At 59.9% G+C, this 16,128-nt stretch overlaps 3 protein-coding genes across 7 annotated transcripts; 1 reads left to right on the top strand and 2 right to left on the bottom strand.

The window, feature by feature from the left end:
• Positions 1-30: 30 nt before the first annotated feature.
• On the bottom strand, positions 31-1,712 carry HCFC1R1 (host cell factor C1 regulator 1). Of its 2 annotated transcripts, XM_045542380.1 has the most exons (5): positions 1,591-1,712; positions 1,253-1,502; positions 879-935; positions 640-768; positions 31-405 (listed from the first exon to the last, which is right to left on the bottom strand). In XM_045542380.1, exons 2-5 carry the CDS (start codon positions 1,345-1,347, stop codon positions 270-272), a joined length of 417 nt encoding a protein of 138 aa, XP_045398336.1. In that variant the 5' UTR covers positions 1,348-1,502; positions 1,591-1,712; the 3' UTR covers positions 31-269. The 2 variants fall into 2 exon arrangements, with proteins under 2 accessions (XP_045398336.1, XP_045398337.1); XM_045542381.1 differs by lacking the exon at positions 879-935 and having other exon boundaries at positions 1,591-1,711.
• Positions 222-4,372, top strand: THOC6 (THO complex 6). 3 transcript variants are annotated; one of them, XM_045542378.1, is made up of 14 exons: positions 225-1,500; positions 1,622-1,793; positions 2,335-2,450; positions 2,554-2,618; positions 2,715-2,818; positions 2,898-2,935; positions 3,013-3,061; positions 3,164-3,235; positions 3,322-3,424; positions 3,510-3,559; positions 3,634-3,696; positions 3,796-3,906; positions 3,992-4,126; positions 4,206-4,372. In XM_045542378.1, the coding sequence occupies exons 2-14, from the start codon at positions 1,755-1,757 to the stop codon at positions 4,284-4,286; spliced, it is 1,026 nt and encodes a 341-aa protein (XP_045398334.1). In that variant the 5' UTR covers positions 225-1,500; positions 1,622-1,754; the 3' UTR covers positions 4,287-4,372. The 3 variants fall into 3 exon arrangements, with proteins under 3 accessions (XP_045398335.1, XP_045398334.1, XP_045398333.1); XM_045542377.1 differs by having other exon boundaries at positions 225-1,793; XM_045542379.1 differs by lacking the exon at positions 3,992-4,126 and having other exon boundaries at positions 222-1,793.
• A 132-nt stretch (positions 4,373-4,504) lies between these two features.
• Positions 4,505-12,291, bottom strand: BICDL2 (BICD family like cargo adaptor 2). 2 transcript variants are annotated; one of them, XM_045542375.1, is made up of 10 exons: positions 12,214-12,291; positions 10,490-10,785; positions 7,611-7,826; positions 7,356-7,472; positions 7,102-7,248; positions 6,101-6,292; positions 5,833-5,982; positions 5,304-5,434; positions 4,964-5,084; positions 4,505-4,884 (listed from the first exon to the last, which is right to left on the bottom strand). In XM_045542375.1, exons 2-10 carry the CDS (start codon positions 10,769-10,771, stop codon positions 4,720-4,722), a joined length of 1,521 nt encoding a protein of 506 aa, XP_045398331.1. In that variant the 5' UTR covers positions 10,772-10,785; positions 12,214-12,291; the 3' UTR covers positions 4,505-4,719. The 2 variants fall into 2 exon arrangements, with proteins under 2 accessions (XP_045398331.1, XP_045398332.1); XM_045542376.1 differs by lacking the exon at positions 12,214-12,291 and adding an exon at positions 12,045-12,144.
• Positions 12,292-16,128: the final 3,837 nt, after the last annotated feature.

Consider the following 16,128-nt stretch of genomic DNA (forward strand, 5'->3'; position numbering starts at 1 on the left):
CCCTCCCCAAAGTCCCCAGGTTCCAGACTAAAGCTTTCTTTTGCTTATCAATCTTTATTCAGTTCTCCTAGGGGCGGTTGCCTCCCTTCCCTTCCCGTGCTCCTGCCCCTCCCATCCCAGCACTCCACTGGGCTCAGTGTCCTGTGTTGGGGGAAGGTCCTGGTACCCAGATGCCTGGTCTGGAGAATAGGCAAGCACCTTGTCCCTTCATGGGGGTCACTGGTCTCTTCTCTTGTGGGGAAGGTGGGAGGGGCACTGCCCACCAGCACTCAGAGCTCCATTGTATCCCCAGCTGGGGTTGCAGGGTAGTGGGGCGCAGGGGTGTCCCCCAGCCTCAGCAGCCGGAGGGCCTCCGGAATGAGGCTCCCAGGGTAGCGCCAAAGAAGCAGCTCAGAGCAAGAACTCCTGAAAGAAGATATGACAGTCAGGGCATGCGGCTGAGGCTGGCCTGGCTGAGCCAACTCCCAAGTCCAGGTTCCCAGAGGCTCCTGGGTTCCCAGCACTTTCCAAGGAGCCAAGATGGGAAATAACACAGAGGTCAGCTAGAAGCTAAAAATAGCACGATGAGGCAGAGCCTGGAAGTTGGCTCTGAGGACTGGGTGTGATCCTCTAGAAGGCCTAGCCAAGGGGGTTGCCTACCTGAGTGGGGGCAGGGCTGGGGGTAAGGCCAAGTGGGGAGTGCAGTAGGGGTGGTCATTGTGCAGGCTGAGTCGTGAGAAGTGGGTGGCCATGTTCTCCTCAGACAGGAACTGCTTGCGCAGGGGCTCTCTGGGGAGAAACGGAGAAAGACAGGCTGGGATATTGAGAGGGGAGCAGCCTGATGAGGACCAGAGGTGACAGAGATCTTGTTGGGAGTCCCTCCCTGCCCCCAAACTCACTGCTCCTCCTCCAGGCGCCGCTTGGTGCTCATGGGCACAGCTCCTCGGAGAGGGGAGCTGGGAAAAAAAGAGAGCCAGGTGCACCCCACCCTCTTGGCCCCTTCCCGAGGATCTGCCCGCCTGAGCCTGCAGCGTCAGCCAGGAGTCCCTAGCCTATCCCTGTCTCAGCTGACGCCTAAGTCACCCGCCTCTCCGAGGCCATCCAGCAGCCTACAACGGAAGTCTGGACCGTGAGCCCTTGCTCCAACCCCATCTCAGCTCATGCCTAAGCCCCGCCGATTCCCCTCACCCCGTGTCATCCTGCAGACCAACCTGAGTCCCAGCCCAAGCTCCTGCGCCCCGTGTTCAGGCCCACCCAGGTCCCCCGCACGCACCTGGCGTCCAGGCCCCGGGTCGCCCCCAAGGCGGCCCGCGAGTGGCGCTGGGCCCGACCCTGGGGGCCTCGCTCCGAGGGCTGCTGTAAGATCATTGAGGTTCAGGGTCCTGCAGGCGGGATCCGGGCTACAGGGGCGGAGTCTCCGAGGGCGTGGTCCAGCGCGAGGGGGCGTGGCTTTAGGCGCTCACGGCGGTGACGAGGTTCCGCGCAGGCGCGGGAGACGGGCAGCACGCGGCTGGAAGGCGGGTCTGTTCGGCGGGGTGGGGGAGGGGATCTGGCTTAGCTGGGCTGCGGGGGGCGCCGCTTCTTAGTGTCAGGGGGCTTCGCGGCGCTCACCTCGGCTCCTGGGGCTCGGGGTGGTACGTAGCGGCCGCCTTCGCGCCGGGCCGGCCGGCAGTGCAGAGGTTGCGGGGCGCCGCGGAGAGGAAACGTTCGCGGAGACGTCGGGACCCGTGAGGCCGCGTCGCGCGCGGAGCACGCTGGGACTTGTAGTTCTCGGGATGGAGCGAGCGGTGCCTGTCCCCTTGCCGCTGGGCCAGGTGAGCCGGCTGTGGTGCGCGGTGCCTTCTGGAGTTTGTAGTCCATGCCCGGCTCGTGCCCTGCACCCTGTTTTGCGTGGGCTGTTTGTGGGACTCGGACTTGACTCGGGGGCAAGAGAGTAACCCAGAAGTGCCTCAGGAGCCTAACATCGAAGTCAGAGGGTAGGGATTGGAAGTCAGTGCGTTTTTCTGTGTTGGGGTAATAGAGCCACTTTTAAAACACTTTCTCCGTGGCAGCCCTACGCAAAGCTCTTTATATACATTAGCTCATCTAATCGTGACAGAATCTCCTGTGAGCTCCACTTGACAGTGAGAGGCTGGGTGCTTGTTTAGAGGTCACCATGTGTCACACCTCCACTCTCCCCTTCTCACCTCTTCTTGGAGCCACTCATGGAGCTGCATGGGCAGGTGCCGGCTTGGTGGGTCGCCTCGAAAGATGGATGAGACGTCTGGGCAGCGGGAGGCCAGGCTGGCAGCAGGGGAAGCGGGGAGCAGAGGTTTCAGACGTCTCCGGCAGGCCTCACCCAATCTCTCCCTGCAGGCAGAAGTGTTTCAGGCCCTGCAGCGGCTGCACATGACCATCTTCTCCCAGAGCGTCTCGCCCTGTGGGAAGTTCCTGGCGGCTGGCAATAATTATGGGCAGATCGCCATCTTCAGGTACCCTCAGCCCCTGTTCCCCACCACCCGTTAGCCGTGGTACTTGGCCCTCCCGGGACTGAAGCCCCTTGCTTTTGACTCCCGGCCACCCCCTTCTCTCTAGCTTGTCTGCCGCTTTGAGCTCGGAAGCCAAAGAGGAGAGTAAGAAGCCCGTGGTGACTTTCCAAGGTGGGTATAACCATTCAGTCTGGCTTAGGGGACTTTGGGGTAGAGGAGGGAGCAGGATGAGCTCACTCAAGTTCTTCATTTCCCTTTTCCCTTTAGCCCATGATGGGCCCGTCTACAGCATGGTCTCCACCGATCGACATCTGCTCAGTGCTGGGGACGGGGAGGTGAAGGCCTGGCTCTGGGTGGAGGTCCTCAAGAAGGTGAGGAGTCGAGTAGGGAAGGGCTGGGCTGCCTCGCCCCAGAGAGCCTTTGAGCTCACCCAGTGTTTCCCCTGTGAAGGGCTGTAAGGAACTGTGGCATCGCCAGCCCCCATACAGGTGAGCCAGGGCTGGGTGGGTAGAGAGCACGTGGGTGAAGGCACTCACTGACGCTGACCCTGCCTTTCCTCCCACAGGACCAGCTTGGAAGTGCCTGAGATCAATGCTTTGCTGCTGGTCCCCAAGGTCTAAGCCCTTTGTGACTATTCTTGACCCAAACTTTGCTTCTTCACCCTCTTCCTGTCCTGATTGGACATGGACATGGTCTTACCCTGCCTTCCTCTGCAGGAGAATTCCCTCATCCTGGCTGGGGGAGACTGTCAGTTGCACACTATGGACCTTGAAACTGGGACTTTCACAGTGAGCAGGGCCTTGGAGCTGGCAGCAGGTCCAGGGTGGGGGGAGGCACTCTTCCTAGGTCTCCTGACACTGCCCCCTCCCTGCAGCGGGCCCTCCGGGGCCACACAGACTACATCCATTGCCTGGCACTGCGGGAACGGAGCCCTGAGGTGCTATCAGGTGGCGAGGACGGGGCTGTGCGACTCTGGGGTAAGGGGGAAGCTGGTTGGAGGGCAAGATGGCAGTGAGGGAGGCTGGGGCAAGTGGGGCACCTCTCATGGTTCTTCCCTTGCAGACCTCCGCACAGCCAAGGAGGTCCAGACGATCGAGGTCTATAAGCATGAGGTGAGAGCATGACCCATACTCGTTCTCCCTCGTCAGTGTCCCCTGGGTCTTCACCTCCTCCCTCCCCCTCCTAGGAATGCTCGAGACCCCACAATGGGCGCTGGATTGGATGCTTAGCAACTGACTCAGACTGGATGGTGAGCTGGGCAGAGTGTAGGACGGGGTGGCAGCTCTGGGGCCTGTCAGCTGCAGGCCTGTGACTCATGGTGGCTGGGGACCCCTGCCTTTCTGCTCAGGTCTGTGGAGGGGGCCCAGCCCTCACTCTCTGGCACCTCCGATCCTCCACACCTACCACCATCTTCCCCATGCGGGCGCCACAGAAGCACGTCACCTTCTACCAGGACCTGGTGAGGCCCCGTGTATCGTTTCTGCTACTCCCACCAGCTCCACTCTCCAGTCCTGACCCCTGAGCCCCCTCCCTGTCCACCACAGATTCTGTCAGCTGGCCAGGGCCGCTGCGTCAACCAGTGGCAGCTCAGCGGGGAGCTCAAGGCCCAGGTGCCTGGTTCCTCCCCGGGGCTGCTCAGCCTCAGCCTCAACCAGCAGCCAGCAGCGCCTGAGTGCAAGGTGGGGCTGGCAGGGGCTGGGAGAGATCCTGGGAGGCCTGGGGGTGTGTGCAGGTCAGTCATGCCCCTCTTGCCTCTAGGTTCTGACAGCTGCAGGCAACAGCTGCCGCGTGGATGTCTTCACCAACCTGGGCTACCGAGCCTTCTCCCTGTCTTTCTGACCTCCAATGACAGCCCCCATCCCCAGGGTTTTAGAGTGTTTTTTTTGTTTTTTTTTTCATTTTTTATAATAAAGTTTCAGGCTTTTCTTCCATGTGCTTCCTTCCCAAGAATGAGGCCAAGTCGGTGTAGTGGTTTATATATTACTCTGTCTGATCTTGATACATAAATACCCAGCCCCACCCCTGCCCTAGTGCTTAGAAAAGACAGACCTATAGAGATTCGGAAAATAGTTCTGCTACACTTATCCCCGCCACCCACTGGGCCCCCTGGGCCCCCAAAGCTGACCCCTGCTCCCGCTGAGCCCCTGCCCGGCCTCCTGGGGCGGAGAGGGCAGCAGCCCCCCTCGGAAGACAATCCGGGCCCTGTGGCTCCAGGGCCAGAGGAGGAAAGTGCGCCCCAGGATGGGCAAGGGCAACCCCCTAGGCCCGGCCCTCAGGTCCTTCGGAAGAGGTTGTTGAGGAAGCTGCCAGCGGGCCCGGGGCCCAGGCGCAGCGAGAAGCGGGGCGCGGCGCGGCGTGGGGTGGACGTCGCGGCAGCGCTCAGCTCCTTCTGGCGCTGCAAGCGCAGTTGCTGCCCGATCACCACCTGCATGTCGTCCTGCGGGGGGTGGGGCGGAGGGGCGGGTCAGCGCGCAGGCCCCGCCCCTGCCCCGCCCCTCTCGGCCCCCGTTCCTCACCTGCCAGGCCTCCAGCTCCTGCGTGAGCGCCACCTTCTGGCGGATGGCGCGCAGCAGCTCCCGGGACAGGGAGTCTCGCTCCAGAGAGACGCGGCTGAGCTCCAGCGAGAGTTCCAGGGCCCTGCGGGCGGGAAAGGCGGAGAACGCGTCCGAGGGTGCTGGGGCCTCAGGGAACAGGGGTGGCAGGTGCCCTTGGACTCGGGCGGGAGGAGGGGCGCAGGGTTGGAGTGGGGATACTTATAACCCGTGTCACAGGTTGGGGAATCACAGCCCAGAAATGCTAGCGGGCCCCAGAGGCCCGTAGCCTCGCGGGGGCGGTGGTGGGTGGTGGGAGGCTCACTTGTTCACGGCCTCGTCCCGGTCCGAGAGGGCGCCGTTCAGAGCCGCCTCCGGGTCGTCCTGCGCCCGCAGCTCCTTCTGCCTGTGCAGCTCCTCGCGCAGGGACTGCAGCTCTGCCTGCTGCAGCGCCATCTGTGGGGAGACGAGGGAATAGCAAGGCAGGCGGGCCGCGGCCTCGAAGCTCCTTCCCCGCAGCCCTCCCCTGCCTGCTCGACTAACGCCCCAGACAACGGTGGCCCTGTGATCCTGAGTCCGCCAGGCTGGTGCAAGGTGGGGAGGGACAGGGCTAGCTGGGGTGGTATAAGCCTGCAGGAGGGATGCAAGGATTGGCAGTGGGACTGGGGAGGGGGGTTGTGGTCCAGGAAGACTTCCTGGCATACAGGCTGGCTCTTGAAGAATGACAGCAAGCTTGTTGAGATGAAGGGCCGGCCAAGTATAGGGGTCTTAGTGGGCAAAGGCTGGGAGGTGGACGTCGGGAAGAAACTGACATCTAGAGGGGCTCTGCATCCAGCACTATGTCCCTCCCCCACCTCATCCTGCAGCCTGGTCACTTCTGCCTCCTTCTCCTCCAGTATCTCCGCTGGGCTCAGGGATGCTCGCTTCTTAGGGGGCTCTAGACTCTCCTCCTGGGATGAGGGCTGGAGGCTGGCCTCCTCTTGGGTCTCCGGGCACAGGGTGGTCTGTGGGCAAAGGAATCAGTCAGTGCAGTGTGTATTCTCTCGTGGGAAAAGGAAGAGAGGTGGAGCCTGCACCCTACCAGATGGTATGGGTAGGGGAGGTAGTGTGCCACGAGCTCACTGGGGCATCTCTGCAAGCATCCGCGTCCTGGCCCTGGTCTCCGTCCAAGCTGTGGGCAAGCTCCGACTGCAGCGAGGCTCCTGACACATCGGCGTCCTGGAGGCGTGACTCCTCTTCCAGCTCCGAGACGCGCCGCTGCAACCTCCGCAGGGCACTCAGCGCCTCCCCAGCTTCTGAGCGCGCGCGTTCCAGCTGCGGACAGTCGGACAGAGGCGCAGGCGGTCAGCGGGTGCACCCAGCATCTGCATCCCACGGCAGGACCACGGGGGGGGGGGCGCCAGAGCGCCTAGGAAGGCCAGACAGCCCCGCACATCTCCACACCCTAGCGGCCCAGTCCTGCTCCCACTCCTGGATCGCTGGGCAGCCTTGGGCGGAGCACTTCTCCTCGGCAGATACCAATCTCCTTGCCCATGAAGCAAGGTGCGGCCTGGCCCAACCTCGCAGAGCCCATCTCCTCCCCTGCACGGGCTACCTTCTGAGTCTTTCACAAATTACGTTGGTCCAGCATTTACTGATCCCTCCTTCCGAGCCTCATATCTCACTACAGCCCCAGGAGGTTGGTACCATTACCATCCCATCTCACAGATGTGGAAACTGAGACTGCTCATCCCACAATGCTAAGAAGGGACACTGGATAGGAAGCCCGGCAATCTGACCCCATGGTACAGACTCTCAAACATCAGACCATGCTCCCTCTTTCATCCTCCATTCTCCATCTCCACTGCCCCAGACATGGTCCAGGGGCTGTCATTTCTGGCCTGAACCATGGCCTCAGCCTCCTCCCTGGCTTCCCACCTGCCTGGCTCTGATGTATTCTAAGAGTGTACTTTCCCTGCTCAACAGCCTTCTGTGGCTCCCATCTGCCCTTAGGCTAATGCCCATGCTCTTGTGGCCCAGTTGCTAGGGATCCCAGTGATCCAGCACTGGCCTATCTCCCCAGAAAGCCCTGAGGCCATTGCCAAGGGTCCAGCTGGTTGCAACCCCCCAGCCCTGCAAGTCACCTCCAGGCTGTGCTCCCGCCTCTCCCGCCGAAGCAGCAACAACTCCTCATGGGTGGTCTGCAGTCTGCCCTGGCCCTTCTCCACCTCCTCACGCAGGCCACGAATCTGGGCCTCCAGGTCCTGCCGGCGGCTCTGCAGCATCTGGTTCTGGGGAAAGGCATCGGACCTGGGGTAAGGGTGCTGGGCCAGCCCCAGATAGCCTCTAGTCCAGCCCTTCTCTCTCAGACAGGCCCCTGACCCCAGCAGACACTTACCTCTCCCTGCAGACTCTCCAGCCGTGTCCTCAGTTCTGCCCCGGCCAGGGTGTGAGCCTGGCACTGCCCCCGGAGGGTGTCCACTTCCCTCTGAAGCTCCTGCTCAGTCTGGGAGGCCTGCAGAGAGGGGGTGGGGGACAGAGGAGCCTCAGCTGGGCCAAGCCTCACCACCAAGCCCAACACACCACCCCGCAGTGGGAACCAAGGCATCTTCCCCACCTTGCCCAGGGCCCTGAGGTCAAGACTGTGTCCCACCTGGGCCAGCTGTTGGCTGAGCCGGAGGTTCTGCTCACTGAGTTCGCTGAGGGCCCGCGCACGCTCCCGCCCGCTGTCCTGCTGCTCCGAGCGCTGCTCCCCCAGCTGGGCCCGCAGGGCCTCCACATCCCCCTCCAGCTCCACAGCCCTGGCCTCCCACTCTGCCCCGCGGGCTGCCAAGCCCCGGCGGAGCTCATGGTTCTCCTGCTGGAGCCGCTGTGGGGGCCAGAGCAGAGGGGCAGACAGAGAGGCAGAGATGAGACTGGGGCCCACCCCCAAGGAGAAAGTCCGAGGGTGTCTGTCCAACACAGACCTGAAAGCAAGAGAGACTCAGGGAGGAGGGGGCAGGGAGAGGGATGGGGGATGAGTAGAGAGAAGGTTCCAGGCCAGACAGGCAGGCAGCCCCTGGGCAGGGCAGCCATTTGGGGCTTGGATACCCACTCACCCCTGGCTGCTGCCTGGGCTTCTGGACCCGAGGTCGCAAACGCCGTTTTTGACGCCTGAGTCTGGCAGAATTTAAGCCCCGGCCCATGGCTGCACACACCTGCCGTGTGCCAGGGACTCTAGAGGCCTGGCCTCTGCCCAGCCTCTCTTCCCAGCTCCTGCAAGCCAGCTCCCTCTAATTAACGTGGTCTAATTAACCCGCCCTGGCCCCAAAACCTGTCTGACTAGCGGGGGGACGCCCTGGCACAGCCAGATGCCCAGAGTGGGGAGGCAGACAGGTTGGGGGTTAACCTCTGGCCCCTGTCTCTGGGCCTGCAGAGTGGGGGCTGGGGGGAGCCTGGCCCAGGTGCCAATTACCACAGCTGTGCAGTCACCAGCAGGCACTCCTGTCAGGCTAGCGCGTCCTCGGCACTATTTCATATCATCCACTAGAGGGAGACTCATTGATGGCCTCAGTGTACAGATAGGAAGCTGAGACTCAGACAGGTTGAATGTCTTAGAGACACACAGTAAGTTAGTGGGGCAGGGATGCCACCCCAGGCAGCCAAACTCTTAACCAAATACTGTGGGGGCAACAGCCCCAGGAATAAGCCGGCAGATTCAGGGTCCAATTGTCCTGGCTGGTGCTCGGCTTTGCTGCTGCTGTATGGTCCGGGCACGGCCCTTAATATCTCTAAGTCCATCCGTCCATCCGTCCATCCATCCATCCACTATTTCCTAAGCTCCTTCTGTTCTGGGGTCTGGCTATCAATAGTAAGCAAGACCACCAATTCACTGCCTCAAGCAGGGAACTTCAGAGGGACAGAACCCTGGGGAAGTGAAGAGTAAGGAGTGGACTGGAGATGGCCCCATCAAGGGGGATGGGATGTTTGAGTTGACTCCTGTAGGACAAGAGGGAGTTGGCTACCCCTTAGGGAACAGCAAGTGCAGAGGCCTGAGGGAACAAGTTGTTACTGGAGGAGCTGAAAAGCCCCAGTGGAGGAGCGCAGGGCCGGCCCAGGCGGGGGAGGAGCCCAGCTACTGGGGACTTTTAGGCTGTGGTGAGGAGTTTCCCTTTCATTCTAAGTGTGATGGAGAGCCTCTGGGAGATTTTGGGAGGAGTGAAATGATCTGTTTTGCAGCTTTTGAAGATCACTGGCTGTCCCTTAAAGCTGTGGTCCCCAACCCCTGGGCTGCAGAGCAGTACTGGTCCATGGCCTGTTAGGAACTGGGCCGAGCAGCAGGAGGAGAGCGGCAGGTGAGCGAGGGAGTGAAGCTTCATCTGTATGTACAGCCGCTCCCCATCGCTCCCATCACCCCCTGAGCTCCGCCTCCTGTCAGATCAACCGCACTAGTTGCAGGACAACAAGCTCAGGGCTCCCACTGATTCTGCATTATGGTGAGTTGTATAACTATTTCATTACACGTTACAATGTAATAATAATAGAAATAAAGTGCACAATAAATGTAATGTACTTGATTCATCCTGAAACACCCCCATCCCCTGGCCCGTGGAAAAATTGTCTTCCATGAAACCTGTCCCTGGTGCCAAAAAAGTTGAGGACCGCTGCCTTAAACGATGGGCTCCAGGAGAAAAGAGTGGAAGGTGGGGACTAGCGAGAAGGTGCCTGCAGTGTCCAGGGCAGAGGTGATGGAGGCTGTGACCAGCATGGAGGCTGCAGAGACAAGAAGCTGGTTTGGAATCTAGTTTAGAAGAATTAACCGGGCTTGCAGATGTGGGCGGAGAGAGTGTGCACTCAAGAGGTCTAGGAAAGACACAGGCTCTGGTCCTCAGGCAGGGAGCTGCGAATGGGGACAGCAGGTAACAGGGTCATGGGATCAGGTGCCACTTACGTTGAAAGGTCCACTAGGAGGCCCGGTGAAGAGCGTGGGTGGTTAGCTACCCAGGGCGGCCTCAGGGCAGTGGTGGGGCTGATGAGGCAGAGGCAGGAGCACATGTGAGCCCCTGGGTGAGCATGTGGCCAGCAGTGGAAGCGGGCGGAGGGAAGGACTGTTCCTACCGCACAGGACCGGGCAAGGAGCAAGCGAGGTGATGTGTGAAAGCACCTAACCCAGTGCCAGGCGGGGAGTGGCCGAGGTTACACAACACTGCTGAGGAGCCAGACCAAGATCCAGAGAGGGCCAGCGGCTGACCAAGGGTCACGCAGCCAGGCAATGGTCTCTATCCATGTCTTGACTTGCCCTCACAGTTCATGTTCAACACTGCTGGGGGGCGGGGTGGGCCCAGCCCTGAACTGTTCCAGAGTCATCCTGCTGCCCACCTGCCTGCCCCATGCTCCTCCCTCTTCCTCTTGCTTGGCTCCCTTCCTTGTCCTCCCCAGGCCCCCCTCCTTCCTCTGCCTACCTGTCCTGCCCCTGCTCACCCGAGTACCTGCCTGGACTCTGCCACCTCCCCTCCATCTGCCGTCCCTCCCAGGCCCCTGCCGCCTGCTCACTTCCTCACGCTCGGAGTGCTGGGCACTCAGCACTGCCAGCTGCCGCCGCAGCTCCTCATTGCGCTCCAGAAGCATCTTGCCGAGTTCCGCGGCCAGGAGCAGGTCTTTTTCCTTCTGCTGCAGCTGCAGGGCCAGGTCCTCAGGCTCCTCAGGCCCTGGGCCCCCTCCCAGGAATGAGTCCCTCCGCTCCAGCACAAAGGGGAAGAAGCCCTCCTCGCAGCTGGGGGACGTGCCCCCAGAGAGCAGCCCGGAGGGGAAACTTGGCCCATCTGGAGAGCTCATGGCACCTGCAGCATCTGTGGGGACACGTAGCTAGCTGCAGGACACTCTGTTCTGCAGCTTGACGGGACTGGCCCCCCACTGGCTAGCACCTGCCCACTGGCCCTCCCAGGCTTGCAGCCAGGGCTTCCTTGGGCCAGGAAGGGTTAATGATCTGTATTTGGGCCACCCAGCTCCGTTAATGTCCCTAGGGTAAACTGAGGCAGGAAGCAGCAGGAAATGAGCTGCCTTGCCTTGGCCTCTGCCAGACATTCTCTGTCCCCAGGAAACCTTGTCTCAGTGCTCCAGGACCACAGGCCACCCCTGCTTCCCGCACTCTGTTCCCAGAACCCAGCTGTGCAGCCCCAACCCCTCTCTGTCTGGGAAACAATTCCCAGATCCCAGGTTCGTAGAGTCAGTGCTCAGGGCTGAGTTCAGCCCCTTCCTCCCAAGAATGCAGGACCTAGCCCTTGGGAACTGAGGTGTCCTGACCCCCTGCTGCAGGAATCCGGCACCCTCCCCTTCCAGGAGCCCAAGTCCCCAGCTCCTCAGGACTCAGGCCCCAGGCCCCAGCCCCTGACCCCACAGCCCTCCTGGCCCTCATGCTCCCATTTCCTCAGGACCCAGGCTTTGGGACTTTACCCTCCAGCTTGAGGTTCCCACCCCCAATGTCCACCCTTCACCCCAGTCCCCCATTTTCCGCAGGGCCCAGTTTTCCCGCCCCAGCCCCTCCGGACTCAGGAGCCCTGACCCCCAGCCCTCTAGTTGCCCTGGCGTCAGGCCCGGGACAGGGCGAGGTAACAGGTTGTGCCGGCCAGCGCCGCTGCCTGCGCCACTCAGGGTTTCTGTTTACTTCCCGGCCCGGCCCAGGGGATGGGAGGCCTGCGCTCCCCTAGGGCTGCCTAGGGCTCGGGGCTAAGGGGCTCCGGAGGGAGGGAGGGACAGAGGGCCCGGCACAGCCGCTGCCCTGCTCCAGCCCTCCCGAAGGTCCCCACCCCCGGGGCACACGTACACGCGCTCACCTGTCCACCCTCTCCCTTCGCCAGGTGTGCAAGCGCAGCCCTGCTCCCAGGACTCCCGTGTCGGTGGTCCCAGTCCAGCCGCCCCCAGGCCGCCCCCTGGGTCTCCCTGCCGCGGCCCCGCCCCCACCCCCACCTGCCCGGGAGTCCCGGGCGTCCCTGCCCCTCCCCCTCCCGCCCCCAGCCGCCGCTGAGCACCTCAACCCCGCGTTCGGGCCCCGGGGCCTGGGCCCTCGGCCCCCGACCCCCAGCCCCAGGCGTCCGAAGCTAGCCGTCACCTTCCTTGTCGCCTGCGTCCCCCGCTTCCCGGCGGTCCCAGGAGTCCGCCCGCACCCTGGCTCCCTCTCCATTCTCCCTCCATGCCCACCTCCTCCCCCGCCGCCGTGGCAGGGCCACTCCTGCCCCAAGCTCGGAGAGCCCCGCCCCCGGCGCCCCTTAGGCTCTCACCCGCCGCTGGGCTCCCTCAGAGGTCCCCGCGGTCCCCGTCCCCTCTTCCGGAGGCGGCGCCAGGTGCGCGGCTGGCACAGGTGCAGGGGCGGTGCCGCGGGAGGGACTGGGGCGCTCCCTAGTGGCCGGAATGGCCAGGTGGGTGGAAGGAAAGTCGCCTCCGCGTTGGTCAGAGGGACCGGCTCATCCTGCTGCGGTTGGAACTGACCGTGGGGCAGACTAACTGAGCAACTACTGTGTGCAGATCATACACCGAGCATAGACGTCAGCTCCTTGCCCCTCGCGTGGGATGGGAAACGATCAATAATGGGAACAAAGACGAATCTGTCAGATATTAATCACTCTGCTAAGAAAACTCTTGTATAGGCATAACTTGTCTATTTCATGACATCCTAATGGAGCAGGAACTACTATTATCCTCATTTTACAGATGGGGAAGCTGAGGCTCAGGGAGGCCATCTAACTTGCTTGGGGTTCCCTGGGCAGAATTGCAATGTGAACAGCAGCAGTGTGACATTAGGGTCATGCTCTTTACTGATTGCCATGCTGCAGATGAGGACACTGCTGGTAGCCACACCCAAGTCTGTGTGACTCCAAATTTAGGGCTGTCAGTTTCTGAGTTGTGCAGAGCTGGGCACACGCTGCAGCCTGGGACAGAGGGCTTGAGATGGAGATGGGAGGATCCAGGGCTCTGGTCCCGGGTCCAGCCCAGCGCAGCTTGGGCATGGGGTGATGCCCCAGCAATGGCCTTGTAGCTGGTCATGATTTCCTTCAGACTTCTAGGGCTCCCTGGGCCTTGTGACAGGGACTCCTGGCCCGGACAGCATGACAAATGGAGGGCTGGGAGCAGTGATGTAGTGGTGAATATTTAACAACAGGCTCTCCAGCTAAAATGAAAGCCCTGATTTCCTGCACTTGCCAATTTTCGCAGTGTGAGTACTCCCCTCTCAGCTGATTTCAAGCTATGACATGACATCACTGAGTGAAGCTGGAGGGGACAGGCATCATCAGCGCTGGCCCACCAGGATCAGCTGGGTCCACACACCTCTGCCTGGGGGTCGGGACTCCTGACTCTTGGCTGGTAGGGGCCTACTTACTGGGGTTCTAGAAAAACAGGAGGGCAGGAACTAGGACTCCTGGCTTGTGGGAAAAGGGGTGCAAACTCTCCTTGGAGGGGTGGTTTTGGGCTGAGACTTCTAGGTTCTGGGGCTGGGACAAATTTTCCTGCTGGGAGAGAGTAAGGGGTGCTGATTCAGTGCAAAGGGAGCCAGACATTCATCTTACAGCCACCTTGCCCAGCACCTGTGGGAGCAGCCTGGTAGAGTCTGTAAGGATGAAGACATCCCAGCCTCTCCTGGGTGCTAACACCTGACCCCTTGGACAATATAAGCTCAGTGTCCCCTCCAAATCCCAGAGTCACTCTGGCCCCCGCTCACACCACACCCACAGGGGCAGGGCTCATCTGGATATGAAATGGTCAAGGCCCTTCTCCCAGGAGGTTCACAGTCCACCCAGGACGTGAGAGGTGGTGTAGACCTATAAACCAGAAATGAACCAATAAAACAGTACAGCAAAGGAGCTTGGTGCTTCTGGGCGCTGGCATCACATGGCCATGGCTTCAGTCCAGATTCCAGTTTGACTACTTACCCTATGTGCATGCCTGTGCCATTTAGCTGATTAAACTCAGCCCTCAGCTTCCTCATCTATAAAATGGGGGTGACAGGGCCCTATCTTATAGGGGTGTGAGGATTAAATGAGAGTGAAGTGCCACACTTGGTCCTTGCTGGTGATGCTCTGCATGACCACCAGAGGTGACTCATCTTCATGTTGCATTGTATTTCATCCTCACAGCAACCCTGTGAGGTCACACCATTCATAGATGAGGAAACCAGCTCAGAGGTGAAGTTGTTTTTCTGTGAGTACATGGCAGACCCTTCATCCCAGCTTGCCTGGCTCTTGGGCCCAGTCACTCTTTGGACATTTGACTCTTGTCCCCCGTCTCCTCTGGACCCAGGAGTCCTGGCCTCCATTCTTTCTGCTGGGCCTAAGAGTCCTGGCCACCCAGCACTCAGAGTCCCCCAGCCCTTCCCTACATAGCCTTCCCAATGACCTTGGGAGGAAGATGGATGGAGGATAAAGGGACCCCAGGGAAGTCTTGGGGAGGCCGGGACATGCCTGGATAAGAAAGGACGGGTGCTCACCCTGCCCTCACCTGCTCTGCAGCCTGGCCCCCAAACAAGCCAGCTTCCTGGAGCCTCCAGGCTGTGCTCAGCCTGGGCTGCTGCCTTTCCCACCTATCCACCCACCTGGTGAACCCCTAGGGCTGCAAGTCTCCATGGGGGTTGGGGCGGGGTCTCCTCCCTGGGGAAGCCTTCCTGGATCTCCCTGGGCAGTCTATGCCAGGCACCCAGAGGCCAGCAGATGCCCACTGCCCTCCCTGCCCTCACATAGGCCACCTGGTGGGAAGTGGTTCCAGACAAAGGCCCCTCCAGGCTTTTGTGATGTATATAAAGTCTGTGAACAATAAGTAGTCTTGCTTGCAGCATTTCAAAACTTTATATAAAATATTTCACACTGAACACACTGTTTTGCAACTTGCATTTTTTTTGAAATAGAGTCTCATTCTGTCACTCGGGCTAGAGTGCTGTGTCATCAGCCTAGCTCACAGCAACCTCAAACTCCTGGGCTCAAGCGATCCTCCTGCCTCAGCCTCTGAAGTAGCTGGGACTACAGGTGCTTGAACCACCACACCTGGCTAATTTTTACTATTTTTAGTAGAGAAGGGGGGTCTCACTCTTGCTCAGGCTGGTCTTGAACCCCTGATCTCAAGAAATCTTCCCCTGTCTCGGCCTCCCAGAGTGCTAGGATTACAGGCGTGACCCACTGTGCCTGGCCTGCAACTTGCTTTTTTAATTTAACCTTATGGTTTCCATGTTTTTTCCCAACTTAAAAATCAAATCAGCTTTACTCAGGTGGGTATTACTTTCCTAGGGCTGATGTAACAAAATACCACGCACTGGGCTTACACAACAGACATTTGTTGTTTCAGAGTTCTGGAGGCCAGAAATATGAAATCAGGGTTGAATCCTTCTGGAGGCTCTGAGGGAAAATCTGTTCTATCACCTCGCTTCCGGTGACGGTGTGTAACCCCTGGCATTCCTCACCTTGCAGCTGCATGGATTCAATCTCTGCCTTCATTTTCGCACAACCTACCCCTCTGGGTCTTCTCCTCTGTGTTTCTGTGGCTTAAATGTTCCTCTACTTTCTCTTTTTATTTATTTTATATATATACTTTTTGAGACAGAGTCTCGCTCTGTTGCTAGAGTGCAGTGGCGTCATCATAGCTCACAGCAAGCTCAAACTCCTGGGCTCAGGAGATCCTCCCGCTTCGGCCTCCCAAGTAGCTGGGGCTATAGGAGTGCACCACCAAGCCCCAATAAGTTTTCTGTTTTTTGTAGAAACGGGTCTTGCTCTTGCTCAGGCTGGTCTCGAATTCCTGACCCACGAGCAATCCTCCCACCTTGGCCTCCCAGAGTGCTAGGATTACAGGTGTGTGAGCCACCACTGGCCAAATCTTCCTCTACTTTCTCTTATAAAGACACCACTTTTGGGGCCCAGCACTTTGGGAGGCCAAGGTGGGAGGGTCTCTTGAACCCAGAATTTGAGGTTACCGTGAGCTATGATCAGGCCACTGCACATCAGCCTGGGCAACAGAGCTGAGACCCTGTCTCAAAAAAAAAAAAAAAAATTTATATCTGTGTGTGTGTGTGTGTGTGTGTGTGTGGTAACATAACTACCACCACAATCGTGATGAATCATCCCAAAAAGTTTCCCATGCCCCTTTGCAGTCAATCTCTCCCCAACCCCTAACCCCTGGCAACTGCTGATCTGCTTTCTTTCACTATAATTTTGTCT

This window comes from Lemur catta, chromosome 2, assembly GCF_020740605.2.
Source record: "Lemur catta isolate mLemCat1 chromosome 2, mLemCat1.pri, whole genome shotgun sequence".
Taxonomy (NCBI): Eukaryota; Metazoa; Chordata; class Mammalia; order Primates; family Lemuridae; genus Lemur; species Lemur catta.

Coding starts and splice junctions, on each gene's coding strand:
- BICDL2 (XM_045542375.1), bottom strand. CDS start 10,771: ATGAGCTCTCCAGATGGGCCAAGTTTCCCCTCCGGGCTGCTCTCTGGG. Junction 5,435..5,832: donor TGACCAGGCTGCAGGATGAG/GTGGGGGAGGGA, acceptor GTCTCCCCACAG/ATGGCGCTGCAGCAGGCAGA. Junction 5,085..5,303: donor CGGGACGAGGCCGTGAACAA/GTGAGCCTCCCA, acceptor TCCCGCCCGCAG/GGCCCTGGAACTCTCGCTGG.
- HCFC1R1 (XM_045542380.1), bottom strand. CDS start 1,347: ATGATCTTACAGCAGCCCTCGGAGCGAGGCCCCCAGGGTCGGGCCCAG. Junction 936..1,252: donor ACCCGGGGCCTGGACGCCAG/GTGCGTGCGGGG, acceptor TTTTTTTCCCAG/CTCCCCTCTCCGAGGAGCTG. Junction 769..878: donor CGGCGCCTGGAGGAGGAGCA/GTGAGTTTGGGG, acceptor GTTTCTCCCCAG/AGAGCCCCTGCGCAAGCAGT.
- THOC6 (XM_045542377.1), top strand. CDS start 1,755: ATGGAGCGAGCGGTGCCTGTCCCCTTGCCGCTGGGCCAG. Junction 3,425..3,509: donor CGGGGCTGTGCGACTCTGGG/GTAAGGGGGAAG, acceptor CTTCCCTTGCAG/ACCTCCGCACAGCCAAGGAG. Junction 3,560..3,633: donor TCGAGGTCTATAAGCATGAG/GTGAGAGCATGA, acceptor TCCCCCTCCTAG/GAATGCTCGAGACCCCACAA.